This window comes from Morus notabilis, unplaced genomic scaffold (genome assembly GCF_000414095.1).
Source record: "Morus notabilis unplaced genomic scaffold, ASM41409v2 Scaffold114, whole genome shotgun sequence".
In the NCBI taxonomy this organism is placed as follows: domain Eukaryota; kingdom Viridiplantae; phylum Streptophyta; class Magnoliopsida; order Rosales; family Moraceae; genus Morus; species Morus notabilis.
In genome coordinates, this window is record NW_010359462.1 from 366,131 (window position 1) to 392,383 (window position 26,253).

Here is a 26,253-nt window from a genome sequence, read left to right on the forward strand (position 1 = left end):
AAGAAATAAAGACAAAAGTGGAAAAAAAGATCTTAAGCAAAAAATAGGGAGAAAAAAGACAAAAAGTAAAAACTTAAGAAAAAACTTTTATGCGAAATGTTTCAGAATCGCATGCAAAATATGTTTATTAGGGACACATTTGAGAATAAATTAATTTAGCAGGGTAAATAGAAAAAAAAAATATTTGAAATAACTGTAAGAAAAGTACTTAAATGAGATATATTTGAAAATATATAATAAAATAAAAGGTTAAAAGATGCAATAAAAAAAGGTAAGCGAGGAAAAAGAAGAAAAGAAAAAGAAAAAGCTAAAAAAGTTAAAAAAGTTATTTTGCATGCGATTCTGAAACATTTCGCATAAAAGTTTTTTCTTAAGTTTTTACTTTTTGTCTTTTTTCTCCCTATTTTTTGCTTCAGATCTTTTTTTCCACTTTTGTCTTTATTTCTTCCTTTCTTTTTTCTTCCTCCTTTTTTCTTTGAACCATTGTTTCAAATTATATATATATATATATATAAGACCTATTCTCCCATAGGAGATAGGAATAGATATAGAATAAAACAGAAATATCCAGAATATGTAACAATATAAGAGAACTTACAGTGTTTTACTGCATACAAGAACGTCTTCAGATGCATCAGATATTTCCTTTAGTGCAGTTCCTCCCAGCTTGCTCTTTGCTCTATACCAAATGTATTCTCCAACACCTTCTTGTCCTCCAAAATATGTCTTTTTTGGGACAACCTCCTCCTTCTCACAGCAATCAGGGATTACAAGCTCCATTCCGAGAGGATCCGCTGTAGCAAGGGGAAGGGAGGAAAAAAATGAAATTGGCCTTGATTAAATTCTTTTGACAAGAAACAGAAAAATATTATTAACATTGGGAAAAAAAAAAAAAAAAAAAAAAAAAAAAAAAAAAAAAAAAAAACGAATTAGACCTCTAAATGAGCTCAAAGTGGTTGAAGCACTAATATTTGAAGAAAATGCAGAACAAGTGAGATTGTGAGCACGCCAATTATATCGTTGTTTTTGGTAAATTAGGAATGATTGGCTGTCCTATTGCTGTATGTGGCCGAATATAGAGTAATTATGTAGGAGGATTGTTAACTAATTCAGAATAATTTCCCTTAAGTCATGGGATTAGTGTTTGGGCAGTTTCCTTCTTTTTTGATTTGTTTCCTTATCTGTCTTATTTCCCTTTATTTGTTATCTTCTAGCTCATCTATATAAGGAGGCCGGTATGTATGAAGTTATTATGAATGAGAAATAAGATGTTTCTTTTCTCTTCTCTAAAAGCCTACAGTTGTGAAAGAACGCATGCTAACATCAACTTTATTCCTCTTTCCTTCCCATTTTAGTTTCTTAATACCCTAACAAAAGTAGAAATTAAAGGATGATTACAGGAAACAAAGACCCGAACGGACAATTCTTTTTCTCCACCATACATTGTTTTCCACACGTTGAGGACTCCAATACAGAAAGTTTGCAACATCTTTGTATATGCCTGTATATGCTGTAATTTTCGGACAGATTAATCTATAAAAAGTCTAGAGAAAGTTTCCATACATCTTTGTATATGCTGAATTCTTTGGAACATATAACCACATGAGCACCTCTGCAGAGGCCCAAGTTCTTTAGGTGAAAATGCTACTTACCAGGAGCAATCACATCCGATAGAACGCTTCTAGGACTCCCTTTCATTCCATCCTCGCGTATGGGAGTGTAAATGAGTTCAATACACGACCCCACATCATCCAGAGTCAAATCCAGGAACTCTGGTAAGAGAAAATCAAAACCCTTTTAGATTTCTGAGTTCAAATAGATCTGCAATCTGCATATGTCTCCAATACTCAACAGAACTCACCATGAGTACTAAGTTTCTCTCTGACACCATTGCTCCTCACTCTAAACCATTCGTGGAAACAAGATCCTCTCTCCCTAACCAAAAATTGTACTTAAGGTAATGAAGAAGCTAGAGACTAACACTAATTCAAAACAAAAGAGAGGACAAAAAAGAAAAAAGTGTACCAATCCTAAACTCTCACCCTCCACAATAAGATGCAATAAAGCTCAGTTGTTGACCTTCTATCATTGACCCAACAAAGTCCAAGGAGTGACAAGTAGGGGGACCTGAAATGCAATTTCAAATATCAAAATAATTGTCATGCCTAGTTTAAACTCTCTCTTCACGGAAAATAAACAACGGTATCAATTCATGTCCCAACTACAGTAACTGTAACCAAACAAGAAAACACATTATAGTAGCATGAGCAAAAACAAAGAACATTGTTTCCAGGAAAAGAAAAAAAATTAAACTCTGTACCAGGTACAATTGGTCCGATTTGTTCCGAGAGAACAGTAGGCCCACGAGCCCAGTCATTTCTAACTGGTTCACAAGACACTGAGATGAAAAAGCCAATGTCACCAAGTGAGAGCATATATGAACAAGTGGAAGCACCGCTGATCTCACTTTGTGTGCCATCTGAACTCGTCTGCAAATGAAATATTCTTAAATAATCAGCTCTATAGCAAACAGTATTGCACACTGAAAAGACAAGTTATTGATGGACCACGCTACAGATCTCAAGTTTCTAACACTTGAAAAACTCAACACTTGTCCCGTGCTTCAAGTTTACTATGCAAGACAACATGCAAAATTACTAAAACCAATTGCAATTCTGCAAAATAAGGACATAAAACCATAAATTTTAAATAAAATACCCGGAACCAGCGAAAAATAGATTCTCCTTCTTCACCACCCCAATATTTTTTGTCAATACTTAGCGTAGTTCCTTCGATGGAATTTCCAACTATTTGTAGAGAAAGCAATCTCGGACTTCCTAATTATCAAGTAGAAATTGGGATGAGTTAGATTTCAAGTACAAGAGTTTGAAATTATCAACTAAAGCAAGCTATATCATAGTTTGTACATTTCCACGAAGCAGTTATAAAGAGTGACATTTATATTCATTGGAAATCAAGATAACAAAAAAGCATATTTTAGCTCATCAAGCAATGAAGATGGATACAACATGGTAAAGTAAAGTACAGGCTAAAATGGTCATAAAGAAAGAGAATATGCTGTATTTACATTTAAAGTTTATCAAAACAGACTATATGCATACACACGCACATAGCATAAACTCAGGACATCCAAAAATTTTAAATATCTTCGTTTTAGTGGCGACTACTTTCTTTCTAATAGCTGCCTTGTCTCGGGAGCTACAAGGAGAGGAGCCACGTAGCTAGCTCCAAAGCCATTGCATTCATAGACAGGACATGACTTAGTGGAAAAATAAATAAGCAATTGAATCTTTGAACAATGTTGCTACTTATTCATAGATACTTCACATCTGCCAGTATGAGCTGTGACATATATTAGTGAAATAAACAAATAATTAAATATGATGTGAGATTGACACAATCTTGCTACTTATTCATAGATAATTCACATCTGCCAGTATGAGCTATGACATATATTAGTGAAATAAACAAATAATTAAGTATGATGTGAAATTGACACAATGCGAATAAAATATATGTCCAAAGTATTTACTCTCAACTGTGTACCATTAGACCAATAGGAATATATTCGAATTAGATAAGAAGTTTCACATGCAGAGTCTATCGTTTTAGAAGTATACAATCACTAACACATCACTCTTTTATAAAGAAACTAGGATCTACAGTGCAATTCAACCTCAAACGCACACCAATGTAATAGGTGTAAATACAATTTTCAGAAAACGAACAAACTATACCAGGGCGAACACGTTCCTGACCAAAGCAAGTTATTGGGTCACCAACAATCCCATCATCGCGCACTGGGGTGCATTGGAAAGAAACAAATTTACCGATAGCATCTTTGGTAATACGATACTGAAGAACTCCTGAGACCTCGGGTATTAGACTAGCCGAGTCATTTTCAATCTGCATATCACCATAACGAGTTCGTAAAATAGTACAGGTTACCTTATTCATATGCAAGTCTTAACATCACAACTATAGATACAAACAATATGGAAGCAAGAGACAAGGAATTCTTTTAGATCGACCAAGATCAGCATCAAAATAAACATCAAATAAAATTAAAACAATTTTGAATCAACATCTAAATTATCAAATATAATTAATAACAATGTATATAAATAAATCAAAAGTGATATATAAAACCTAAAACAACTAATATTACATTGATCAATAACCAATTGATATACCTAACATATATGAAAGATTGCAAATAACTAGGATAATCATGTTCAATCTTAGGTTACCAAATCAAACTATGGCATAATCCAAGTGGTCAGTGTTCCTTTGAAATAGAATGATTAGTTTACATATGAGATATAATTTAAACATGAACTTATTATCATACAAATATTTAATTTGTGCATTTAACTCTTTTTTAGTTCTAATAAATTTTGTTTCCTAGAAAGAAGAAAGGGGAAGAGGGTGGGAAGATGAAAATACCTCATGAAGATACCAATTATAGATACTTTTTCCTTCGTGACCTCCCACGTAGCCATAGGATGCTGTCAAGATTCCGCCTTCAGTGTAATCCCCAGTAATGGAAAAGAAATTTAAGCTTGGAGGAAGGGCTGCAAGAGTTCCAAACCTCAGTGACACATGCCAAATCAGTATTAGAATTCCAAGAATATAAGTGTCAAAGAATCCAAGCCAGTGACGAAGATATAGCACTCAACTTTTCCATATTTACAATTATATATGGCTATACAAAATATATATATAGGCCCCCAAAAAATTAAGAAATTTATTTTATTCTCCCAACATTGAAAAATATTACTTTAAATAAAAGTTAAATGCTATCTCTAACTTAACAATATCTTTTATTCCTTAATAATAGTTTTGATTATATATTGAAGTAAATCCTAACGTTTTTCCCCTTATTTTCTTGTTTTTGTATTTTGTTTCTCACTACTGTACATATCCCTTAAAAAAAAAATCAAATTAACATATTGAGCAAACTGTATAATTTTACGCAATAATGTTCTTAGATAGAAAAAATAGAACATCCTAACAAATATAATCAATTAGAATCGAATAATTAACTTAATAAAATAATCAATTTAACCATAAGTTCTTATGAAATTTCAATCGTGTCCTCACTGTATAAGAAAACTTAAAAAGTTAATTTGAGTGAATAAGAAATATTTTTCTTCTCCTATTTTCCACATGGTATCAAAGCCTTAGGGCTTGAATTTCTGGGATTAATACTCGGCCTTCATCGCCGGAATTGGTCTCTTGTTTGGCCTTTATTGCCAAAATCGTCTCCTTGTTCGGCCTTCATCGCCAAAATTGTTTCCTTGTTCGGCCTTCATCGCCGGAGTCATTAGATCGCTGTCTCAAGGGAAGGCTGCTGTCAAGTATCACGGTTACCGCCAGAAATTGTTCCAATCAAATCGACCTCATCGCTGGTGGAGTCTGCAGTGTAGGACCGGCCTTAATTGCCCTCAAAACTGCTTTGGAAGATGTCGGAGGTGGCAGGAACAACCGCTGCAACGTCACTGGATGAGACAGAGAATGGACGATCTCAGCAGGTTGGAGAACTGTAGAATATACAGGATGCCTATAGACTGAATGGGAAAAACTACCTTAAGTGGTCACAATTGGTTCGGACAGTGCTGAAAGGAAAAGGAAAAATCAGCCATCTTTTAGGGACTGGACCAAAACCGGAGGATCCCAAGTTTGAGGCATGGGATGAGAAGGATTCCATGATTATGGCATGGCTGTGGAATTCTATGACCCTACAAATCAGTGATACATGTATGTTTTTGGCAACCGCCAAAGATATATGGGATGCAATTCAACAAACATACTCCAAGGCAAGAGATGCGACTCAAGTTTATGAGGTTAAAGTGAAGACAATGGCTGCGAGACAAGGAGAAAGAACAGTGTGATGCCCAGATTTCTCACATACTAGTTGGCCAATGCATTGCTTGATTTTACATTTATATGCATGAGTTATGTTTTATCTGTCATCAAGGTGCATGATCAGGTTGATAATGTGCATTTAGTGTTAAATGTGTATATTGTACAAAAAAGAAGTTTAAGGAAGGAAAAGAAGGCCAATGCATTTAGTGTTAAATGTGATAATGTGCATTAAGTTACAGGTTTCCTTGAAGGTGAATCCGGTAAGTGGGAATGAAGGAAAATTAGTTTAAGGATGATTTCATATGGAACTTGATAGGTAACAGAGCTCAAATATTTTAAAAGTACAAAAAAATGAGTAAAAACGGTCGACTTTAGATGTAACGGGAAGGTTTAGTATGCATTTTGTTGGGTGAATAGACCATAATATAGTAAGGGACATTTTATAATGAGTATATAAGTGGATAAGATTTATTACGAAGGGTTGACGTGAGTTCCACATGAATTATAGGGTGAGACTACTTTAGAAACCCTAGTTTGACACAATTTTCAGCGTTTGGGCTTTCGAGCCTAGATTAGGGTTTTTGGCGGTTATTGTTGCTTTAGAAGTTCATTAGGGCATGTTTTATAATGTATGCAAGGTTTTAGAAATATTGGTGTAAAGTTTTGATTATGAATGGTTTAAGATTTGTAGATGACATCTATAACATACAAGAAAACGGTATTAACACATACGCTTGATTTGGTAAGAAAAATGATAGGTTATGACTTAAGGTGTACTTGGGCTTTTGTATAAGTGTTTTACACTTTAAAGAAAGAAGTTAGCTGCTGGAAATTTGACACAAGGGCAGCTTAGGTGAGAGTACTTCATGGTGAAGTACTTAAGGTGGTTGCTAGGTTGTTTAAAAAGTTTATTAAGCAAGTAGCTTAAGCTATCAGCCCTAAAAACTCTAAGTCCAACTCTCTAACCTCTAAAAACTCCATTTCCATTAAGGCTCAACTGAGGATAAGAGAAATCTTTGGTGGTTTAGTAAGTTTTGGGTGCTTAATTGGAAGAAAACTCAAACTGGGCTAAGGTAAGCCACTGTTTCGGTGTTAGCTCTGTGTTCAAGTCTGTTCAGGAAGTTTCCCTTTGAATTTTGCGATGAAAATTGAACCGACTGATCTCTTATGCGTCAGGAGGATCTCCATAAAAGGGTATAATCAAATTCAATAGGAAAGCGGTGGTTTGAGGTTCGTTTGTGGAAGCTGTCCAGAAACATGACTGTTTCAAAACCGGTTCAGGTTTGTACATGGTTACCAAGGCTAGGAAGCTTGTTTTGATCTGACTTTCTTAAGGTAGGCTCATTTATGTGTTAACTAAATGCCAGTAACACAGTTTTTGCAAATTCAATTTGATTTGGGAGTTATAACCTAAAACATGAGGCTGGTGCAGTTTGTGATATTGGATGAATTTGTGGTTTCAAGATGTTTTGTGAATTTTGGTGAATTTAAATTTTTTTAAGTTGCAAAACATGTGTTTTTATGCTTTAGGGAGTGTTGAAATGAAGAGGAAACTCTGCTAAAATTTTTAGAAAAAAATTTGACTTAATTTGGATAAAAAATGAGGGAGTTAGGCCATGTTTTGGTGCTACCTGTGCACCAAGCCACACGCATGGGCCCAGTGAGCGCGCGCTGCTGCCGAACCAGGTACGCCCTTGGGGCTGCTTGGCCAGGCCATGACCTGACTAGGCCAAATGGCCTAGTCAAGGGTTTTCAGGGCCCCGGAGTCCGTTTTTGGTGCTGTTTCTTGCGTCTGAATCCTGTAAAACCTATTTTTTTATGATTGTCACTTAAAATAATTATTTAAAATATTATTTTAGTTATTTAAATATTTAAAAAAAATTAGTAAAAATTAGGAAAATGAGCTCCTTAATACATAATTGTTAGTGATTGTTGGTCAGGTGATAATGTTAGTTAAAATATTCAATGTTTCAGACGAGTGGAACACCGGATTCCCTGAGAGATACCAGGGAGCCTCAATATCAGTTCTAAGGCTTGAGGTAAGTAGAATATCACCTGTATCACCATAAAAGTCGTGCACATACTATGTGATTCAAAGTTGTGATATGTGAGTATACGAGACATGTGTTATTGATGGTAGACAGACGGTTGACTTCCGGTTATTGCACTTTTATTGGTGGAAACCTTGTGACGTGGAGGAGCATGAAACATAATGTTGTACCTCGTTCTAGTGCAGAGGCCGAATTCCGAGCGATGGCTCAGGGCGTGTGTGAATTGCTATGGTCGAAGATTATTTTAGAAGATTGGAAGATTAAGTGGGATGGCCCAATGAGACTCTACTGTGACAACAAATCTGCAAGTAGCATAGCTCACAACCCAGTAGAGCACGATAAAACAAAGCACATTGAAATTGACAAACACTTCATCAAAGAGAAGCTAGACAGTGGCCTGATTTGTACACCCTATGTATCTAGACAGGGTCCACTTGCTGATGTACTCACAAAAGGACTTAGAAGTTCAGTGTTTGAGAATCTTGTGTCCAAGCTGAGAATGGTGAACACCTATTCACCAGCTTGAGGGGGAGTGTGGAAAACGCAATCTACTGATTTTGTAAATAGGATATATTAGGAAAGTTTGAATTTTATATTTTATATCCCTAGGATTAAGGTAATCAATTAATTTCCTGATATCCCATGAATAATGGGATAAGGTGTAATCTATGAGATTCTATTTTGTGTATAAAACCCTAAGAGGACTGGCTGTATAATTTAATTTGAGTAAATAAGAAATATTTTTCTTCTCCTATTTTCCATAGTATCCTCATTGGATAATCAAAATGTATACATTCTCTTATTTGATAAAGAAACTATCTCTAATTTTTTTCATAGTAGCCCCACTAAAAAAATTTCTTACTCCGTCATTGATTAATTAGCCCCCTGACCAGAGTTTCTAGCTTCGTCACTGATCCTAGCGACGGGTTTTTCTACTCTTTTTTTCTTGGCTCGAAGTAGAGCAACTTCTTTGTTTTTAAGAAATAGATTTTTATTCAGTTAACTTACAACTCATCAATGTGTTAAATAAAGATATTCACATACTTTCTACTGCTCTCTCCGATATAACATATGCCGGTTCACCAGATTCACCATCTGAGGTCATGGGTGTAAATTTGGCAACAATGTAATACCCTACGGCACCTAAAGGTATGCGGAACGCCTGCAAAAAGGTTGAGAAGTAGTTGAGTAGTTGCACCAGATTTAAAAACCTTACAAACAAAATGCCTGAAATTTTCTTAATCATCGGGTGTATATGCTCATTTACAATATATACCATCTACCTTGGCAATCTTGGATGTGCTCAAAGCATCAAGGCCTTTCTCACCATCCAAAGTTGAAGAACTTGTTTTGAACCATTGTACTCTGCTAGACCCTTCAGTTCCTCCAGTAACAATTCCAGTTACAGTAACCTTACTGTTCTCCCTTATTTCACCAATTATCTTAACATTTGTTGCCTTTGGAGGTGCTGGAGTTTAGCAGAAAAGAAAAGGAGAGGACGTGAGGACATAAGGCATGATAAAATTAAATCTTGAACCATTATAAGTGAACAAAAACTATTGCAATTTAGCAAAACTATCTTCTAAAGAATCAACAAAGAATGAATTCTTTTAAGATTCATAATCTGAAAGGGAAAAAAAATGATAGCTAACAGTATGAAACAAATTTAAGCTTGGAAAACATAGCTAAGATCAATCAGGTACCTTGCTTCACCACATGAGACACTACTGTAATAGATTCCCCTTCTTGCCCTGAAGAATGCACCAATCAGAAATATTACATAACTATCTATGTACAAGCTACAATATAAACACATTCCAACACTAAAAGTCAAGAGGAGCAAACCTTCAAAGTTAATAGGTACATATATGAATGCCAAACGTCGTCCAACATCTTCCTTGGACAAGGTATACTCAACTGTACCCGTTGATACTAACATAAAGTCTCTGCAAACAAAAGTCATCCGCGAGAAAGAAATAAATAGAAGATAAATAAAAGAGAAAAGTTAAGCTCACTAGAAACAAATAACAGAAGACCAATTTAAAAAATTAAAAATAAAAAAGGAAAAAAAAAACAACTATTTTATTTTATCAAAAAATGGAGCAAATGTGAATAACCATGTTTTTGAACAAGAATCATTAATCATGCCCAAAAATCACTATGCAAATGCATACATGAAACAACAGAGAGGACATAAAAGGATCTAGCTGATAAAGTTGGGTGCAAATTCACCATTCTGGAATAGAAGAAAGATAAATAGAGAATGAACTTGTTCCCATCCTCTGCATCAACATGACAGAGGATAGGCATACTGACCCAGTGTCTAGATTCTCACGCAACCATTCAAAATTGCTGGGACCCTCCCTTCCTCCAAAGTAATCACCAACTCCCTTGATGGTAAGTTCTTCAACAGTGTCTCCAACAATTTGGACATTCAAAACGCAAGGAGGAGCTGAAATGAAAGATATGTAGTTAGCCCAAATTGACAGAATATTTAAGGCTAACTGGATCAGGAATAGAATGGAGGGACAAATAAATTTAGTCGCACAAAAAAAAAAAAGAGAGTAATTGTTTCAGCAAGATATGAATAATTAATACATAAATAAAGATTCAGAAGGAAAAATCATTAGCATTCATCTAGAACGTACTCAGAGGGAATAGCTGAATGGGCATGCATATGTGTATAAAAAATTCAGCCATAATTGCAACTCCAACAGAATCCAAACTAATGAATAGAAAACAAACCAAAGAAATCTCACAGAAATGAAATATATGTGCATATATTCATGATATTTTCTTCATTATAAATTCCTTGGAGAGAGACTACACAATTTTTTAACGCAGACATAATAAGTTGCAATATACATTTATTTTAGCTCATAAACGTTTAAATTTTCCACATTTAATAACGATTGATCCAAAGAAACCAAATCTAGGAAGAATACCAATTTTAGCAATCTTTCCTATACAGTTCAAGTGAACAAGTCATTTTAAGTTAAATTTAAGCTCTCGTACATCATGAACTGTAAATGTATCAGCTAGTAAGTCATGTGCGTGGAGTAAAATATAATTCGAAGAATGCTGGTATTCTAATGTGTAATACAAAAATGTGAGCAAAGTAATCCCAGGATTTATGCTAACATATCAACAAAGGTGAAATGTGTTAACATCATCACAGATAAATTGACAAAGCCAAAACAATGAGGTATTGACAAATTTTAATAAAAAAAAAATGATGAAGAAGATAATTTAGAAAAGCATCCCTATGTACCTGCTTTTACAAAATCGGTGTATTTATATTGAGGTTCGCCTTTGGCACCTTCTTCTGTCACTGGTGTGTACATAAAAACCAAACTGGAATCAATGTCATCTATGGTCAACAAATACTCCTCATCTTCAGCTCCAGTAATTACAACGGGGCTGCTGTTCCATTTTCTCCTCAACCAACTAAACACAAAGCACAGTGAGAATGTTATTTTCATGTAGGAGTAAAATGAAAAACATAACCGGATATATTATAATAACACAGGCATACAAACGCAAGGCACATAAATATATGAAAAATGCATATGCAATTTTTAGCACTGATTATCACTTTCTGCGCGAATTTAAATTAGCCATCTGAAGATACTTCCAGAATATGTAACCGTACACGTAAGATGCAAACTCACCTGGCAACACCTTTCCCTGGAGTCCCTCCACACCATGCAACCACAGCATGGCCCTTTATAATGTTTCCTTCCACTAGCTCCCCGTGAACATCAAGGGTCACAACCTTCGGAATTCCACTTCCTTTTCGAGAAGAAAAAGTTGCATCAAATGATGGCACAGTTCAGGTTCCGTTCCCCACATGGGAACTATCTTAAGAAGCAAGATTGCAAGAAATATGTATTTGGGATATAACACAATATCACTTTGCAGAAAATGAAACTGATAAAATATTATAAGAAAGAAACTCGAATACAAAAATTGAAAATTAAAAAATTAAAAAAAAAAAAAACATAAAATAACTTTTTTTTTTTTTGGTGCTAAACGTCAAAACAGCTATTCCTCATCAAAGAAGCCGTCAGAAATTACCTCGTGAAATTGGCGAAGATATGGCAAATATAGGAGGGTACTCCACTTCTCCCAGTATGGGAGTACACTCCACTTTCAATATTCTACCAATGTCTTCATGCTTGGGCCAGTAAACCTAACCCATTTCATCAACAGAGTAAGATTCTATGAAGCATCAATTGTCAGATATCCAAAACAGCAAAAACCTTTATATGAAAAGCAATGAAACTTCACTTGTCATAGAACAATTTAAATGCAGTGCCAACACAGAACAACTATTTACCTCCCCTGTGGCATCAGGAATAAGAGTGAACTTTGAAGTCGTTCTGTCCCCAACAAACCATTGATATCTTAAAACTAATTGCGAATCAATGCTCAAAGTGCTCTCTTGCACAAAAGTAAAGTGACAGCGACAAGCATCTTCTTCAGAAGGTTGATCCACGTACGCTTCCTTGACCAGGTAATCTGAAGGCAAATGATCTTTCCATCGCTCGACAAGAAAACGAAATGTTGAATCTGTCCAAACACCACAGTTTAGAAATATGGAGTTTCTAGAGACAAATATTTACCAATGTCAAGTGAAATTCTCTCATATACAAAAGTTTAAGTAGTATTCAAGTGAGTGGCAGACACTTATCAGCAATGTCTACGAGGAACTCACACCAATTTTTTTTCACATGATGGGCTTTAGTTCTTTTGGAAAGTACAAGTATAAAAGTAGAGATGAAACAAAAAAGAAATAACTTAAGGTTCTACCCTTGCTGGTAAATCAACATCTTGCAAACTATTTCGTCAATTCATGATTCCAAATTTACTCAATCTTAAATATATATATATATATATATTTGATACATTGCTAGCTTCTTCCAAATTCGAACCAGGGATATCTCCTTTCAACCCATCCCACAGTTAATCTCAAACTAAAATAAAATATAGAAGTATAAAAAATTTTATATATATATATATATATATTTTGTAGACGAAACAATAAACTCAAAACAAAAAAGTACACTACATTCGGTATCTTTTCCTCTGTTCATTGTATTGTCTAAAAAATCAATCACCATGGACTGGGGTATTAGGAACTTAAGCTCTTTTTTTATCACCGATGATGTTGCACTAATAATAATGTAGGATTTTTAGAAGAAAGAAAACTACTTTTTCTTATTCATATCATAAGGAATTTACAAGATATTTATAGGCATAAAACTAACTTAGAAAATCTAACCTAATCAAGGAATGATAACCGGAATCCCTGTTATCATTATCCGGAACTAACCAAAACAACTTATCCGGATTTTAACTTTAAAAACAAGAATCAAGGAAGAGATAACTCCTAACTTTTAGAGTAATAATCTCCTAAATTCAAAAAACCCTAGGTCTTCGAAACTCCCCCTCAAGTTGGTGCATAGATATCTATCATGCCCAACTTGCTGATAAGAAACTCAAAGCTTGGTCTGAATAATCCCTTCATGAGAATGTCAGCTATCTGTTGTGTTGTTGGAACAAACGGCATACAAATAGCTCCTTCTAGCTTCTCCTTTATAAAATGTTGTTTAGTTCTGTTATGTTGCACTGGGTTGTGAACAATACTGATTGCAGCCTTGTTGTCAAAGTAGAGTTTCATAGGCATTTCTATTGGTTTCTTCAATTCCTCGAGGATACTCCATGAGCCATTGCCCGGTACTCAGCTTCTGCACTACTTTGGGCTACTACACTTTGTTTCTTGCTCCTCCAGGTGACTAAGTTTCCCCAAACATAGGTGCAATATCCAGATGTAGATCTTTTGTCAGTGACGGAGCCTGCCCAATCTGCATCTGTGTATACTTCAGTTCTTTTCTGCTTGTGTTTCTTGAAGAAGAGTCCTTTCCCTGGAGTGCTTTTCAAATACCTCAAGATTCAATACACTGCCTCAAGATGTTCTTCACGTGGTGAGTGCATGAACTGGCTTACCATACTAACTGCGAATGCAATATCTGGTCTGGTATGAGATAGGTAAATCAGTTTTCCTACCAACTTCTGATATCGTGTTGTATTTACCAGATCTCCATCTTGGGCATCTCCCAGCTTCTGGTTAGGGTCCATTAGGGTATCAACAGGCCTACATTCACTCATTCTTGTTTCTTTAAAAAGCTCAAGGATGTATTTCCTTTGTGAGATAACAACACCATTTTTTGAACGAGCAACTTCCATTCCCAGCAAATATCTTAAAGATCCCAAGTCTTTGATCTCGAATTCTGAAGCCAGACTTTCCTTCAAATGATTCATTTTAGCATAATTATCTCCAGTAAGGATGATATCATCTACGTAGACTATCAAATGCAATCTTCCCATCATCAGAGTGTTTAATGAACATAGTGTGGTCACTTTGGGCCTGGACATATCCCTGATTTTTAATGGACTAAGTGAATCGCTCAAACCAAGCTCTTGGGGATTGTTTGAGCTCATAAAGTGATTTTTTTTTAGCTTACACACCTTAGAACCAAAGGGTTTGTCAAATCCAGGTGGTGGATCCATATAAACTTCCTCCTCCATATTTCCATTTAGAAATGCATTCTTCACATCTAACTGTTGAAGCGGCCAATCAAGATTTGCTGAAATTGAAAGAAGTACTCTTACGGTATTTAGCTTCGCATTGGAGCAAAAGTCTTGAGATAATCAACGACATAGGTTTGAGTAAAACCTTTAGCCACCAACCGTGCTTTACACCTCTCGAGAGATCCATCTGAATTATACTTGATGGTGAACACCCATTTGCAGCCAATTGTTGTCTTTCCTCTCGGCAGATCTGTTATTTCCCATGTGAAGGCGAAAGAGGAATCCTATTTGAAGGTATTTTAGGAGAGAATTCAGCACTTATATTTCTCTTCTAATTCTTACATAAACCGGCCTCCTTATATAGATGAGCCAGAGAATAGCAAAATAAGTAAAGTAAAACAAATAAGTAAACAAATCAAAATAAACGAAAACTGCCTAATATTCTAATCCCTTGACTTTAGCTATCAATCCTCATCATTCCTCTATATTTGGACAGAATTAGGACAGCTATACATTCCTAATTTACCGACACCTCCCCTCAACTTGGTGCATAGATGTTTATCATACCCAACTTGCTTACAAAGAACTCAAAATTTTGTCTAAGTAGACTTTTGGTGAAGACATCGGCAATTTGCTGAGTTGTAGGCAGGAAAGGTATGCAGATAACTCCATTTTCCAGTTTCTCCTTAATAAAGTGTCTATATCAATCTCCACGTGCTTCTTTCGATCATGCTGTACTGGATTATTCGCAATACTAATTGCTGCCTTATTATCACAAAATAGCTTCATTGGTAGCTCCACCGGTTGGTTCAGTTCTTCTAGGATTCTCTTTAGCCAAAGAATCTCACAAATTCCTAGGGCCATCCCCCTATATTCGGCTTTAGCACTACTCCTAGTCACAACACTTTGCTTCTTACTCCTCCATATCACTAAGTTTCCCCATAGAAAAGTACAATAACCTGAGGTAGATCTCCTGTCCGTCACAAATCCTGCCCAGTCTGCATCAGTATAGACTTCAATCTTTCGTTGATTGCTTTTCTTAAACAGTAATCCTTTTCCTGGAGTCCCTTTCAAGTATCCTAGAATTCTATGGACTGCTTCCAAGTGTTCTTCATAGGGAGAATGCATGAATTGACTCGCCATACTGACTGCAAAAAAAATATCTGGTCGAGTATGAGACAGATAGATTAACTGCCCTACCAAACGTTGGTATCAACCGGTGTCTATAGGAACTCCTTAACTTCTCCAAGCTTCGAGTTAAACACCATAGGAGTATCTCATGGTTTATAGGTCTAGGATATACTTCCGCTGGGAAACTACTATACCTTTCTTAGACCTAGCAATTTCCAGTCCAAGGAAGTATCTAAGAGGTCCTAGATCCTTCGTCTCAAATTCAGTGGCAAGACTCTTCTTTAGTTTACAGATTTCCTCGAGGTCATCACCAGTGAGAATAATGTCATCTACATAGACAATTAAAACTGCAATTCTACCTTTAGCAGAGACCTTCACGAACACGGTATGATCAGCTTGCCCCTGTAGGAACCCTTGAGTTTTTACAAACCTCGTAAATCTATCGAACCATGCCTTTGGGGACTATTTGAGTCCATATAGTGACTTCCTAAACCTGCAACATTTCTTCCCAAAGCTCCCAACAAAACCTGGGGGAGCTTCCATGTAGACTTCCTCTCCTAGATCTCTATTTAGGAAAGCATTCTTAATATCCAATTGATGTAGAGACCAGTCCAGGTTAACTGCAATTGAAAGCAACACTCTCACAGTATTTAGTTTGGCAACTGGTGAAAAAGTTTCAGAATAGTCGATACCATAAGTAAGTGAAAACCTCTTGGCGACCAATCGTGCCTTGTATCTTTCAAGTGACCCATCATAATTGTACTTCACAGTAAACACCCACTTACATCCAACTAGTGTCTTTCCTTCTGGAAGGTCCACTTTCTCCCATGTCCTATTTTTCTCAAGAGCTCTCATCTCCTCAAGGACTGCCTCCCTCCATTCAGGAACACCTAGAGCCTCCTGTATATTCTTAGGAACAACAACACAAGACACTTTGGAAGTAAAAGCACGAAATGATGGAGACAGACTCTGATAAGACAGATAATTATACAACGGGTATTTGGTAGCTGGTTCCCTTCCTAATAGCAATAGGCAAATCTAGATTTTCATCAGACTCTAATATGATAGCTGGTTCAGAAGACTCAGACTCAAAAGGACTTGACTCAGACTGAGAATTACCTGGCTGACCTTCAATCTCAGGATTTACCCTTGGGTTAGTTTCTTGATTATGCTGCAAGTTGTTGGTCTTTTTCTGTCGTTCTGGATACTTCCTTGAATAGACCATCTAAAAGTAAATTTGGAGGAAGAATAACTTTTTCTTCTATATCATTTAGAGAGTAATACAACACACATATATATACAAAGGCCTCCTCAACAGAAAAAGGGAAACTAGTCTACGGAAGAAAAGGAAACTAGAAACTAACATCCCTAAAAATATGCTATACACCATGATCCCGTTTAACTTCCCAAAGTAACCGGGAAATACAATAAGTCAATCATTCCAAATATGGAATGATTAATATTGGGTAATAACTGAATATTCCTACACTCCCCCTCAAGCTGGAATGTAAATATTTGTCATTCCTAGCTTGTTCACCAGGTCTTCAAAATTCGGTTTGTGGAGGCTTTTTGTCAAGATATCAGCAGTCTGTTCCTTGGTTGGGATGTACGTCATGCAAAAGCTCCCATTGTCAATTTTCTCTCTGATGAAATGACGGTCCACCTCTACGTGTTTTGTTCGATCGTGATGAACTGGATTGTGGGCAATGCTGACAGCTGCCTAATTGTCACAATAGAGCTTTATGGGAGAATTAATGGAGATCTTTAGTTCTTCCAGTAGTCTTCCAAGCCAAATTCCCTCACATACACCATGTGCTAATGACCGAAACTCTGCCTCCGCACTGCTCCTGGCTACCACGGGTTGCTTTTTGCTTCTCCATGTCACTAAGTTGCCCCAAACATAAGTACAATACCCTGATGTCGATCTTCTATCCACTGAAGAACCTGCCCAATCAGCATCAGTATAGACTTCCACAACCTTGTGATCTCCCTTTCTGAAGAACAATCCCCTTCCAGGAGTATTTTTAAAATATCTTAGGATCCTAAAGACTGCCTCGAGGTGTCTTTCTTTGGGTGAGTGCATAAATTGACTAACAACGCTCACCGCAAAGGCTATATCAGGACGGGTATGTGACAGGTAGATAAGCTTGTCTACTAGTCGTTGATACTGCTCTTGATCAATTTCCTTCCCGCCTTCAAGTCCAAGCTAGGCATTAGGCTCCATAGGTGTCTCGGCTGGCTTGCAACCCAACATGCCTGTATCTTGAAGAAGGTAAAGAACATACTTACTCTGAGAAACAACAATTCCAAAACTGCTCCTGGCAACTTCCATGCCCAAGAAATACTTGAGAGCACCTAGATCCTTTAACTCAAATTTGCTAGCGAGATACCTTTTTAATGATTCCAACTCGGGTTGGTCATCTCCAGTAACAATTATATCATCTACATACACTAAAAGGATTGCTCTTTTACCATCCTTAGAGTGTTTGTAGAAGATAGTGTGGTCGGATTGTGCTTGTGTAAAACCCTGTTCCTTCACAGCTTGAGTGAACTTCTCGAACCACTCCCTCGGAGACTGCTTCAAGCCATACAGTGATTTTTTCAGCTTACACACTAGTTTTCCTTTCTTCTCAAACCCTGGAGGCGGATCCATATACACTTCTTCATGCAAATCTCCATTTAGAAAAGCATTTTTTACATCCAGCTGCTGAAGTGGCCAATCAAGATTTGCAGCCAGAGATAAGAGTACCCATACGGAGTTGAGTATGGCTACGGGGGCAAACGTTTCCTTGTAGTCTATACCATATGCTTGAGTAAAGCCTTTGGCAACCAGTCTTGCTTTGTATCGGTTGACACTACCATCTGCATTAAACTTGACTATAAATACCCACTTGCATCCTACAGTTTTTTTCTTGCTAGGCAACTCCACAATCTCCCACATACCGTTTTTTTCCAAGGCTCCCATTTCTTCCTGAACTGCTAATCTCCATTTTGGATCTGCAAGAGCCTCCTTAATATCTCTTGGTATCTTAACATTTGTTAGAGCCGTAGTTAAGGCTGAAAAGTTGGGAGACAATTTCTCATATGAGATAAATTTTGAAATTGGATGTTGTGTGCATGATCTTGTACCTTTCCTGAGAGCAATAGGCTTATTCATATCTGAAGTGTTGCTCAAGTCTACATCAACAGGACTACTAGTAGACTCAGAACCTTGGAGGGGGACCGGTTCAGACTTCTGACCTTGCTGGGCATCAGGCTTGCTACTACCTTGAGAACGATTCCTGCATGAATAAACAAGCAACTGGGGTTTTTTGGAGTTATGAGAGTTATCTTCCCCTGTTTCCAATACTTTTTCTTGGTCAAGTTGTGGCATAATTGGCATAATAGGCTCAGTAGGCTCGGGTAGACTAGGTAAAGTAGGTGGTGGCAAGGGCATAGGTGTTTGCGGATCAAATTCTTCCCAAGATCCATCTTCTTCTAGAGTCTCCCCCTGAAGATGGGACATAGGGAAATACAGTTGAGTTTCATGAAAGGTAACATCCATTGACACATACATACGACGAAAGGAAGGTGAGTAGCATTTATACCCACGCTGTGTGGAAGAGTACCCAATGAAAACACACTTGGTTGCTTTTGGGTCAAGTTTTGAACGATGTTGAGAGTGAATATGAACAAATGCTGTGCAACTGAAGATTTTAAGGGGAACCAAGGAAAAAGATCAAAACATTGGGTAGGTTTGTAGAAGAACAGACATAGGGGTTTGGAATTGGAGAATCTTTGATGGCATACGATTTATAAGATAAGAGGCTGTTAAGATGGCTTCTCCCAAGAGATATTTTGGAACATGCATTGTGAACATTAGGGCTCTAGCAACTTCAAGTAGATGATGATTTTTCCTTTCTGATACACCATTTTGCTGTGGTGTATCAGTGCAAGAACTCTGATGAATGATACCATTAGTTGCTAGATAATCACTTAAGATAGATTTATAATACTCTGTTCCATTGTCGGTTCTCAAGACTTTAATTGAGGTTTGGAATTGATTTTTTATCATGGAGTGAAAATTTTGGAAGATTCTTGAAACCTCAATTTTTTCTTTAAAAAGATAGACCCAACATACTCTGGTATGATCATCGATAAAGGTAATGAACCATCTAGTTCCCATGACATTTTTTACACGGGAGGGCCCCCAAAGATCACTATGAATTAAGGTGAATGGATGAGACTCTATGTATGGTTTGGCTGGATATGATGTATGTGTGTGTTTGGCCAATTGACAAATATCACAATGAAAGGAACTGGATTTTTATTAATGAATAAATTTGGAAACAAACGTTTGAGATAATGAAAATTGGGGTGGCCTAACCTACGATGCCACATCATTACATCTTTATTGGAAGCAGAAGAAATATTCTCGGCTATCGTAGCTTGTTTATCCACGGTTTCATCATTCTTAAAGTAGTAGAGTCCGCCATTCTCCTTAGCAATGCCAATCATCTTCTCCGATCCCTGCTCCTGTATTTGACAAGTAATAGAAAAATTAGCAGTACAATTAAGATCTTGAGTGAGCTTGCTAATAGACACCAGATTGCATGCTAATTTTGGGACATGGAGTACAGAATGAAGCACAAGTGTGTCGGATAAGCGGATAGATCCTTTTCCAGCAACAGAAGAGAAGGTTCCATCTGCTATTTTTACTGTTGAGCTCCCATGGCATGGAGTATAGGAGTAAAAAAGAGATTGGTTACCTATCATGTGATCGGATGCGCGGAGTCAAATATCCAAGGAATTTGATTTTCTACATGAAGGGCAGTACCTTGATGAGCAAAGCTACTTGTTGTTGTGCTAGGATTAATCATGGTTTGCTGACTCAGAAGCTTGAACAGTTGTTCGAATTGGTTTTTGTTTAAGAAGACTCCAGTTGACTCACTGTTGCTGTTGTTGGTGTCTTCTGATTTTTCCTCTGTAGCAGCTTGAAATCCCTTGCTTTGAGGCTGTTTCCTTGGCTTTGCATCGGCAGGTCTTCCATGGAGGTCCCAACATCGTTCTCGGGTATGGCAAAGTTTGTTACAGTGAGAGCATCGTGGGCGCTGAATCGATTTTGATCACCATATGGTCTGTTAACCGTACTTTTCATGATAAGAGCAGTGCTCTCAGCAGGTTTTTCACCTATAAAGACCACAGATGAGTCCTTTTTTTCCCCAAGCATCACTCGGCGTCTGCTCTCTTCACGACGTACTTCTGCAAAAGCTTCACCGATGGAAGGTAGTGGTCTCCGGCCTAGAATTCGTCCTCATACCTCATCAAGTTCTTTGTTTAGCCCAGCCAGAAAATCATACAGCCGTTCCTTTTCTAAATGTCTTTTAAACTTTACGTTGCCTTCAAGATCACCCCAGTCCGCTTCATAGTGCATATCCAATTCTTGCCATAGGGTTCCAAATTTCCTTGCCGAATATCCTTGAGTTCATTCTTTATCTCGAAAACCTGTGAGGCATTTTCGAGATCCGAATAATTCTCTCTGACAGCATCCCATATGGCCTTGGCAGTGCGAAGAAATAAATAGGTGCGGCTGATATGTGGCTCCATTGAGTTAATCAGCCATGCCATAACAATGGAATTATTGAGTTCCCAATTTCCATAGGTCGGATCCGTCGTATCGGGACGCCGAACCTCACCTGTGATGTAGCCAATTTTTCCTCTCCCTCGGATCACCATCAAGACCGATTGGGACCACTGGAGGAAATTCTTGCCGTTCAACTTGTGATTCGTGACCTGCAGTGACGATCCTTCTCCAAAGGACTGCACAACCACGGACGATGTGACTGGGTCGGATGTGGTAGATGATGACACATCCTTAATAGAACTGGTTGTCTCCTTCTCTGAACTCATTGTCGTGAGAACCACGGTCAAGATGATGAAGACAATTTTTTTTTTTACGAGTATGGCTCTGATACCATAAAAGTAAATTTGGAGAAAGAATAACTTTTTCTTCTATATCATTTAGAGAGTAATACAACACACATATATATATACAAAGGCCTCCTCAACAGAAAAAGGGAAACTAGTCTACGAAAGAAAAGGAAACTAGAAACTAACATCCCTAAAAATCTGCTATACACCATGATCCCGTTTAACTTCCCAACGTAACCGGGAAATACAATAAGTCAATCATTCCAAATATGGAATGATTGATATTGGGTAATAACCGAATATTCCTACACCATCCCTTTATAACGGTTACCACCTTGCCTCGCACACATCTCAACCCCTTCCTGAGTCTGATTTTCTGAAGGCACAGAAGAACAATCCCTATTTCCATTATTTGAGACATCACATGTTTTTGAGATAGAATCATGAAGTGTATCTTTACCATTCTCAGGTTCATTGTTATGAGCATTAGCATTAGATAAAAAATAATCTAATAACCAACCAAAGGTGGAATCCGAATCTTCCCTAGATGTCCCCCCTGAAGATGAGGCATGTTGAAATTTGGTTTATCTTCAAAGAAGGTTACATCCATAGAAATGAAAAATTTTTGGGATATGGGATCAAAACACTTGTATCCTTTCTGAGTTGAAGGGTAACTAACAAATGCACATTTTGTTGCCCTAGGATCAAGTTTTCCCCAATTATTATCATGGACAAGGACGAATGTTGTGCACCCAAACACTCTAAGTGGGAGATCATAGGATAGCCGAGAGGAAGGAAAGCACGTCTTAAATTAATTCAAAGGGGTTTCAAACTTTAAAACTTTTGAAGGCATCCGATTGATCAAATATGAAGCAGTAAGAATAGCCTCACCCTATAAGTATTTAGGAACCTTTGTGGAAAACATTAAAGACCGTGCAACCTCTAAAAGATGTTTATTTTTCCTCTTTGCTACCCCATTTTGTTGGGGAGTATTATTGCATGAACTTTGGTGGACAATACCTTTCTCAACAAAAAAACCTCCTAAGATCTGGTTGAAATACTCTTTACCATTGTCACTTCTGAAAATCTTAATTTGGTTTTGAAATTGGGTTTGAATCATTTTGTAAAAAGATTTGAACATATTTTCAGCATCGGATTTTTCATTAAGAAGAAATACCCAAGTAACCCGAGTATGATCATCAATGAAGGTTATGAACCACCTTTTTCCAGTTTTCGTTTTAATTCTTGAAGGCCCCCACACATCACTATGATCATAGTGAATGGTTCTATGGCCTTATAAGGTTGTGCTGGAAAGGACACTCGGCGATGTTTGGCAATTTCACAAATTTCACACTGAAAGAAAGATGGATTTTTATTCATAAAAAGTTTAGGAAACAGATGTCTCATATAATAGAAACTTGGATGTCCTAATCTAAAATGCCATAACAGAATTTCATTATCTCTAAGAACTGAAATAGAATTGAGACTAGTCTTCTGGGATTGCCTATTCAAGTCATATCCATCTTCAAAGAAATAGAGACCTCCAACTTGCCATTGCCAATCATCTTCCCCGTAGTCAAATCCTGAAATTTACATCCAGATGAAGAAAATTAGCAAGACAGTTTTGATCCATTGTTAGTTTACTGACTGACAACACGTTACAAGATAACTTGGGAACATGAAGAACATTGTGGAGTGAGAAACAGGGAGAAATCACAATTGATCCTTTCCCGGCTACGGCAGAGAAAGAACCATCTGCGATTTTTACTTTTTGATTTCTTGCACACGGGCTATAGGATGAGAACATTTTAGAGAAACCGGTCATATGATATGTTGCACTAGAGTCAATTATCCACAAATCATTTGAATTGACACTAAAACAAGACGCGACTAGAAGACTACCTTTCTGAACCAAAGAACAAGAAAAATTGGAATTAGGGACACTTTGGGATTGACGAAGTTTACAGATTTGCTCTAACTGTTCCTTTGTGAATGGATGCGTTCCGGAGGTAGTTTCAACCCTAATTCGGCTGTATTGGCATGGAAACCACGCTCATCTCCCGGTGGTTTCTTCTTCCATTTGTTCGGCTTTCCATGAATTTTCCAACACGTCTCTCGAGTGTGCCATGGCCGCTTACAGTGATCACACCAAGGCCTTGTTTTGCCATTCTTCTTGTCTCCATCAACCTCAACTTCTCGGGACAGGAGTGCTAATTTTTCTTCCTCTGGTTCGGGTTTCCTAATCATCACCTTCCGCCTCATCTCTTCTCTCCTAACATCAGAAAAAACTGTACAGATAGAGGGCAGTGGTTTTCTTCCCAATATTCGGCCTCTAACTTCGTCAAGTTGATTCAAACCTGCCAAGAAAACATAAACACGATCGTTTTCTTCCCTTTTTTTGTGTCGGATACTGTCATTAGGACACTCCCAATCATCTTCATAGCAAAGATCCAATTCCTACCACAAGGATACATGTTCATTATAAAATATAGTAACATTCCGGTCCCCTTGTTTGGCTTTCCACAACTTTGTTTTCAATTCAAAAATTTGAGAAGAATTTTCGATGTCAGAATACATCTCACGAACTGCATCCCACACATCTTTGGCTGTCGGCAGAAACATGTGTGGTTTTCCAATGGCTGGCTCCATTAAATTGATTAACCACGCAGTGCCTAGAGAGTTTTCTGACCTCCATGACGCCATCTTCGGATCTCCTGCAGCCGGCATGGTTGTTTCTCTAGTCAAATGGCCAAGCTTCCCTCTGCCATCAATCGCCAATTTCACGGATTGAGCCCATTCCATAGAGTTTTGACAATTCAGCCTATGGTTTGTTAGTTGGAAAGGTATATTCGAACCCAGAAAATTTTCACCACTGTTGGTTGTTCCTCCGTTGCTGGCTGTACCTCCTCCACTGGTCACCAGAACTGTGTTCTGTGACTGTGCATCTTCAGCCACAGCACCACTTGAACCAGTCATCGCCCGCTTGTAATTCATCTAGGGCAGAATTATTTTTAGAGCCGTGGCTCTGATACCATTAAGGTATTTTAGGAGAGAATTGAGCACTTTTATTTCTCTTCTAATTCTTACATAAACCGGCCTCCTTATATAGATGAGCCAGAGACTAGCAAAATAAGAAAAATAAAACAAATAAGTAAACAAATCAAAATAAACAGAAACTGCCTAATATTCTAATCCCTCGACTTTAGCTATCAATCATCATCATTCCTCTATATTTGGACAGAATTAGGACAGCTATACATTCCTAATTTACCGACACTATTGATTGAATCAAAACGTTACATGTTAGGGTATATTTATCCCTATACACAAAATCAGAAAATTACACAAAATATTCTAGAATCCTCCTAGTCAAACCCCTACAAATCAGGCATTCTTATATCAATCAGGAAACTACCCAAAATCTCCCATAATCTACAATTGTACAGTTGTACACGTTTTTTCTTAAATTCAAACTAAGCAAATATTCCAATACTCCCCCTCAAGCTGGGGTGTAGATGTTCTCCATTCCCAGCTTGCTCGCAATTCTCTGAAACACTAGATTAGCCAATCCCTTAGTAAGGATATCAGCCAACTATCGATCAGAAGATACGTAAGGAGTACAAATCAAGCTACTTTCAAGTTTCTCCTTTATGAAATGCCTATCAACCTCCACGTGTTTCGTTCGATCATGTTGCACTGGGTTATGTGCAATGTTGATAGCAGATTTGTTGTCACAATAAGGTTTCATAGGCGTTTCCCATTTGATTCTGAACCCATAGGAAAGTAACATACATAGAAATAGCAGTTTTCCTAGTTTTAGGATTGAAACATTTATACCCTTTTTTATTTGGTGCATAACCAGTAAAAACACATTTTTCAGCCCTTGGGTCTAGCTTAGACCGCCCCTTACTAGATAAGTGAACGCAAACAGTGCGGCCAAAGATTTTAAGGGGAAGATTAGATTGAATACGTGTCTCAAAAAATATTTTTTTAAAACAATCAAGAGGTGTGCTAAAGTTGAGAACACGAAAGGGCATCCTATTGATCAAATAGGATGCTGTTAAAACAGCTTCACCCCAAAGATATTTGGGAACATGCATGGAAAACATAATGGCACGTGAGACTTCAAATAGGTGTTTATTTTTGCGCTCAACAATGCCATTTTGCTGAGGTGTATCAACACAAGTAGATTGATGATGTATGCCTTTTTTTCTCTTAAAAAACTTCCAAGAACTTCTTTAAAATATTCAGTGCCATTATCAGTATGAGAATCCCAATGTTAGTTTGAAATTGGGTTTCAACCATTGAATAAAAATTTTTAAATAAGTTCGCAACCTCAGATTTTTCAATCATTAAATAAACCCAACATAAACAAGTATGATCGTTGATAAAAGTCACAAACCATTTTTTTTCAGAAAAAGTATTGATCCTCGAAGGACCCCAAACATCACAATGGATTAAATAAAAAGGTCTTGAGGCTTGATAAGGCCGGAAAGGATAAATAGTTCTATGACTTTTTGATAAAATGCAGTTTTCACAATGAAACTTAGAACAATCCAAACCACGAAATAAACTGGGAAATACTTTTCTGAGATAATTAGGATGTCCTAGCATATAATGCCAAAGCATAATTTTATCCTTAACAGGGATAGAATTGATACTACTTAAGCCTTGAGCT

At 37.2% G+C, this 26,253-nt stretch overlaps 1 protein-coding gene across 2 annotated transcripts in view; it reads right to left on the minus strand.

The window, feature by feature from the left end:
- Positions 1-26,253, minus strand: part of LOC21402679 (187-kDa microtubule-associated protein AIR9) — a 58,129-nt gene that overhangs the window by 9,815 nt on the left and 22,061 nt on the right. For both annotated transcript variants that reach the window (XM_024163169.1, XM_024163168.1), the window contains 17 exons: positions 12,280-12,512; positions 12,018-12,132; positions 11,612-11,732; positions 11,212-11,387; positions 10,257-10,392; positions 9,786-9,886; positions 9,644-9,691; positions 9,224-9,408; positions 8,985-9,102; positions 4,468-4,595; positions 3,759-3,927; positions 2,719-2,837; positions 2,321-2,489; positions 2,043-2,127; positions 1,862-1,935; positions 1,653-1,772; positions 599-794 (listed from right to left, as the gene is read on the minus strand). In XM_024163169.1, coding sequence (XP_024018937.1) covers positions 599-794; positions 1,653-1,772; positions 1,862-1,935; positions 2,043-2,127; positions 2,321-2,489; positions 2,719-2,837; positions 3,759-3,927; positions 4,468-4,595; positions 8,985-9,102; positions 9,224-9,408; positions 9,644-9,691; positions 9,786-9,886; positions 10,257-10,392; positions 11,212-11,387; positions 11,612-11,732; positions 12,018-12,132; positions 12,280-12,512 — 2,293 coding nt within the window. The remainder of the gene's footprint in view (positions 1-598; positions 795-1,652; positions 1,773-1,861; positions 1,936-2,042; positions 2,128-2,320; positions 2,490-2,718; positions 2,838-3,758; positions 3,928-4,467; positions 4,596-8,984; positions 9,103-9,223; positions 9,409-9,643; positions 9,692-9,785; positions 9,887-10,256; positions 10,393-11,211; positions 11,388-11,611; positions 11,733-12,017; positions 12,133-12,279; positions 12,513-26,253) is intronic.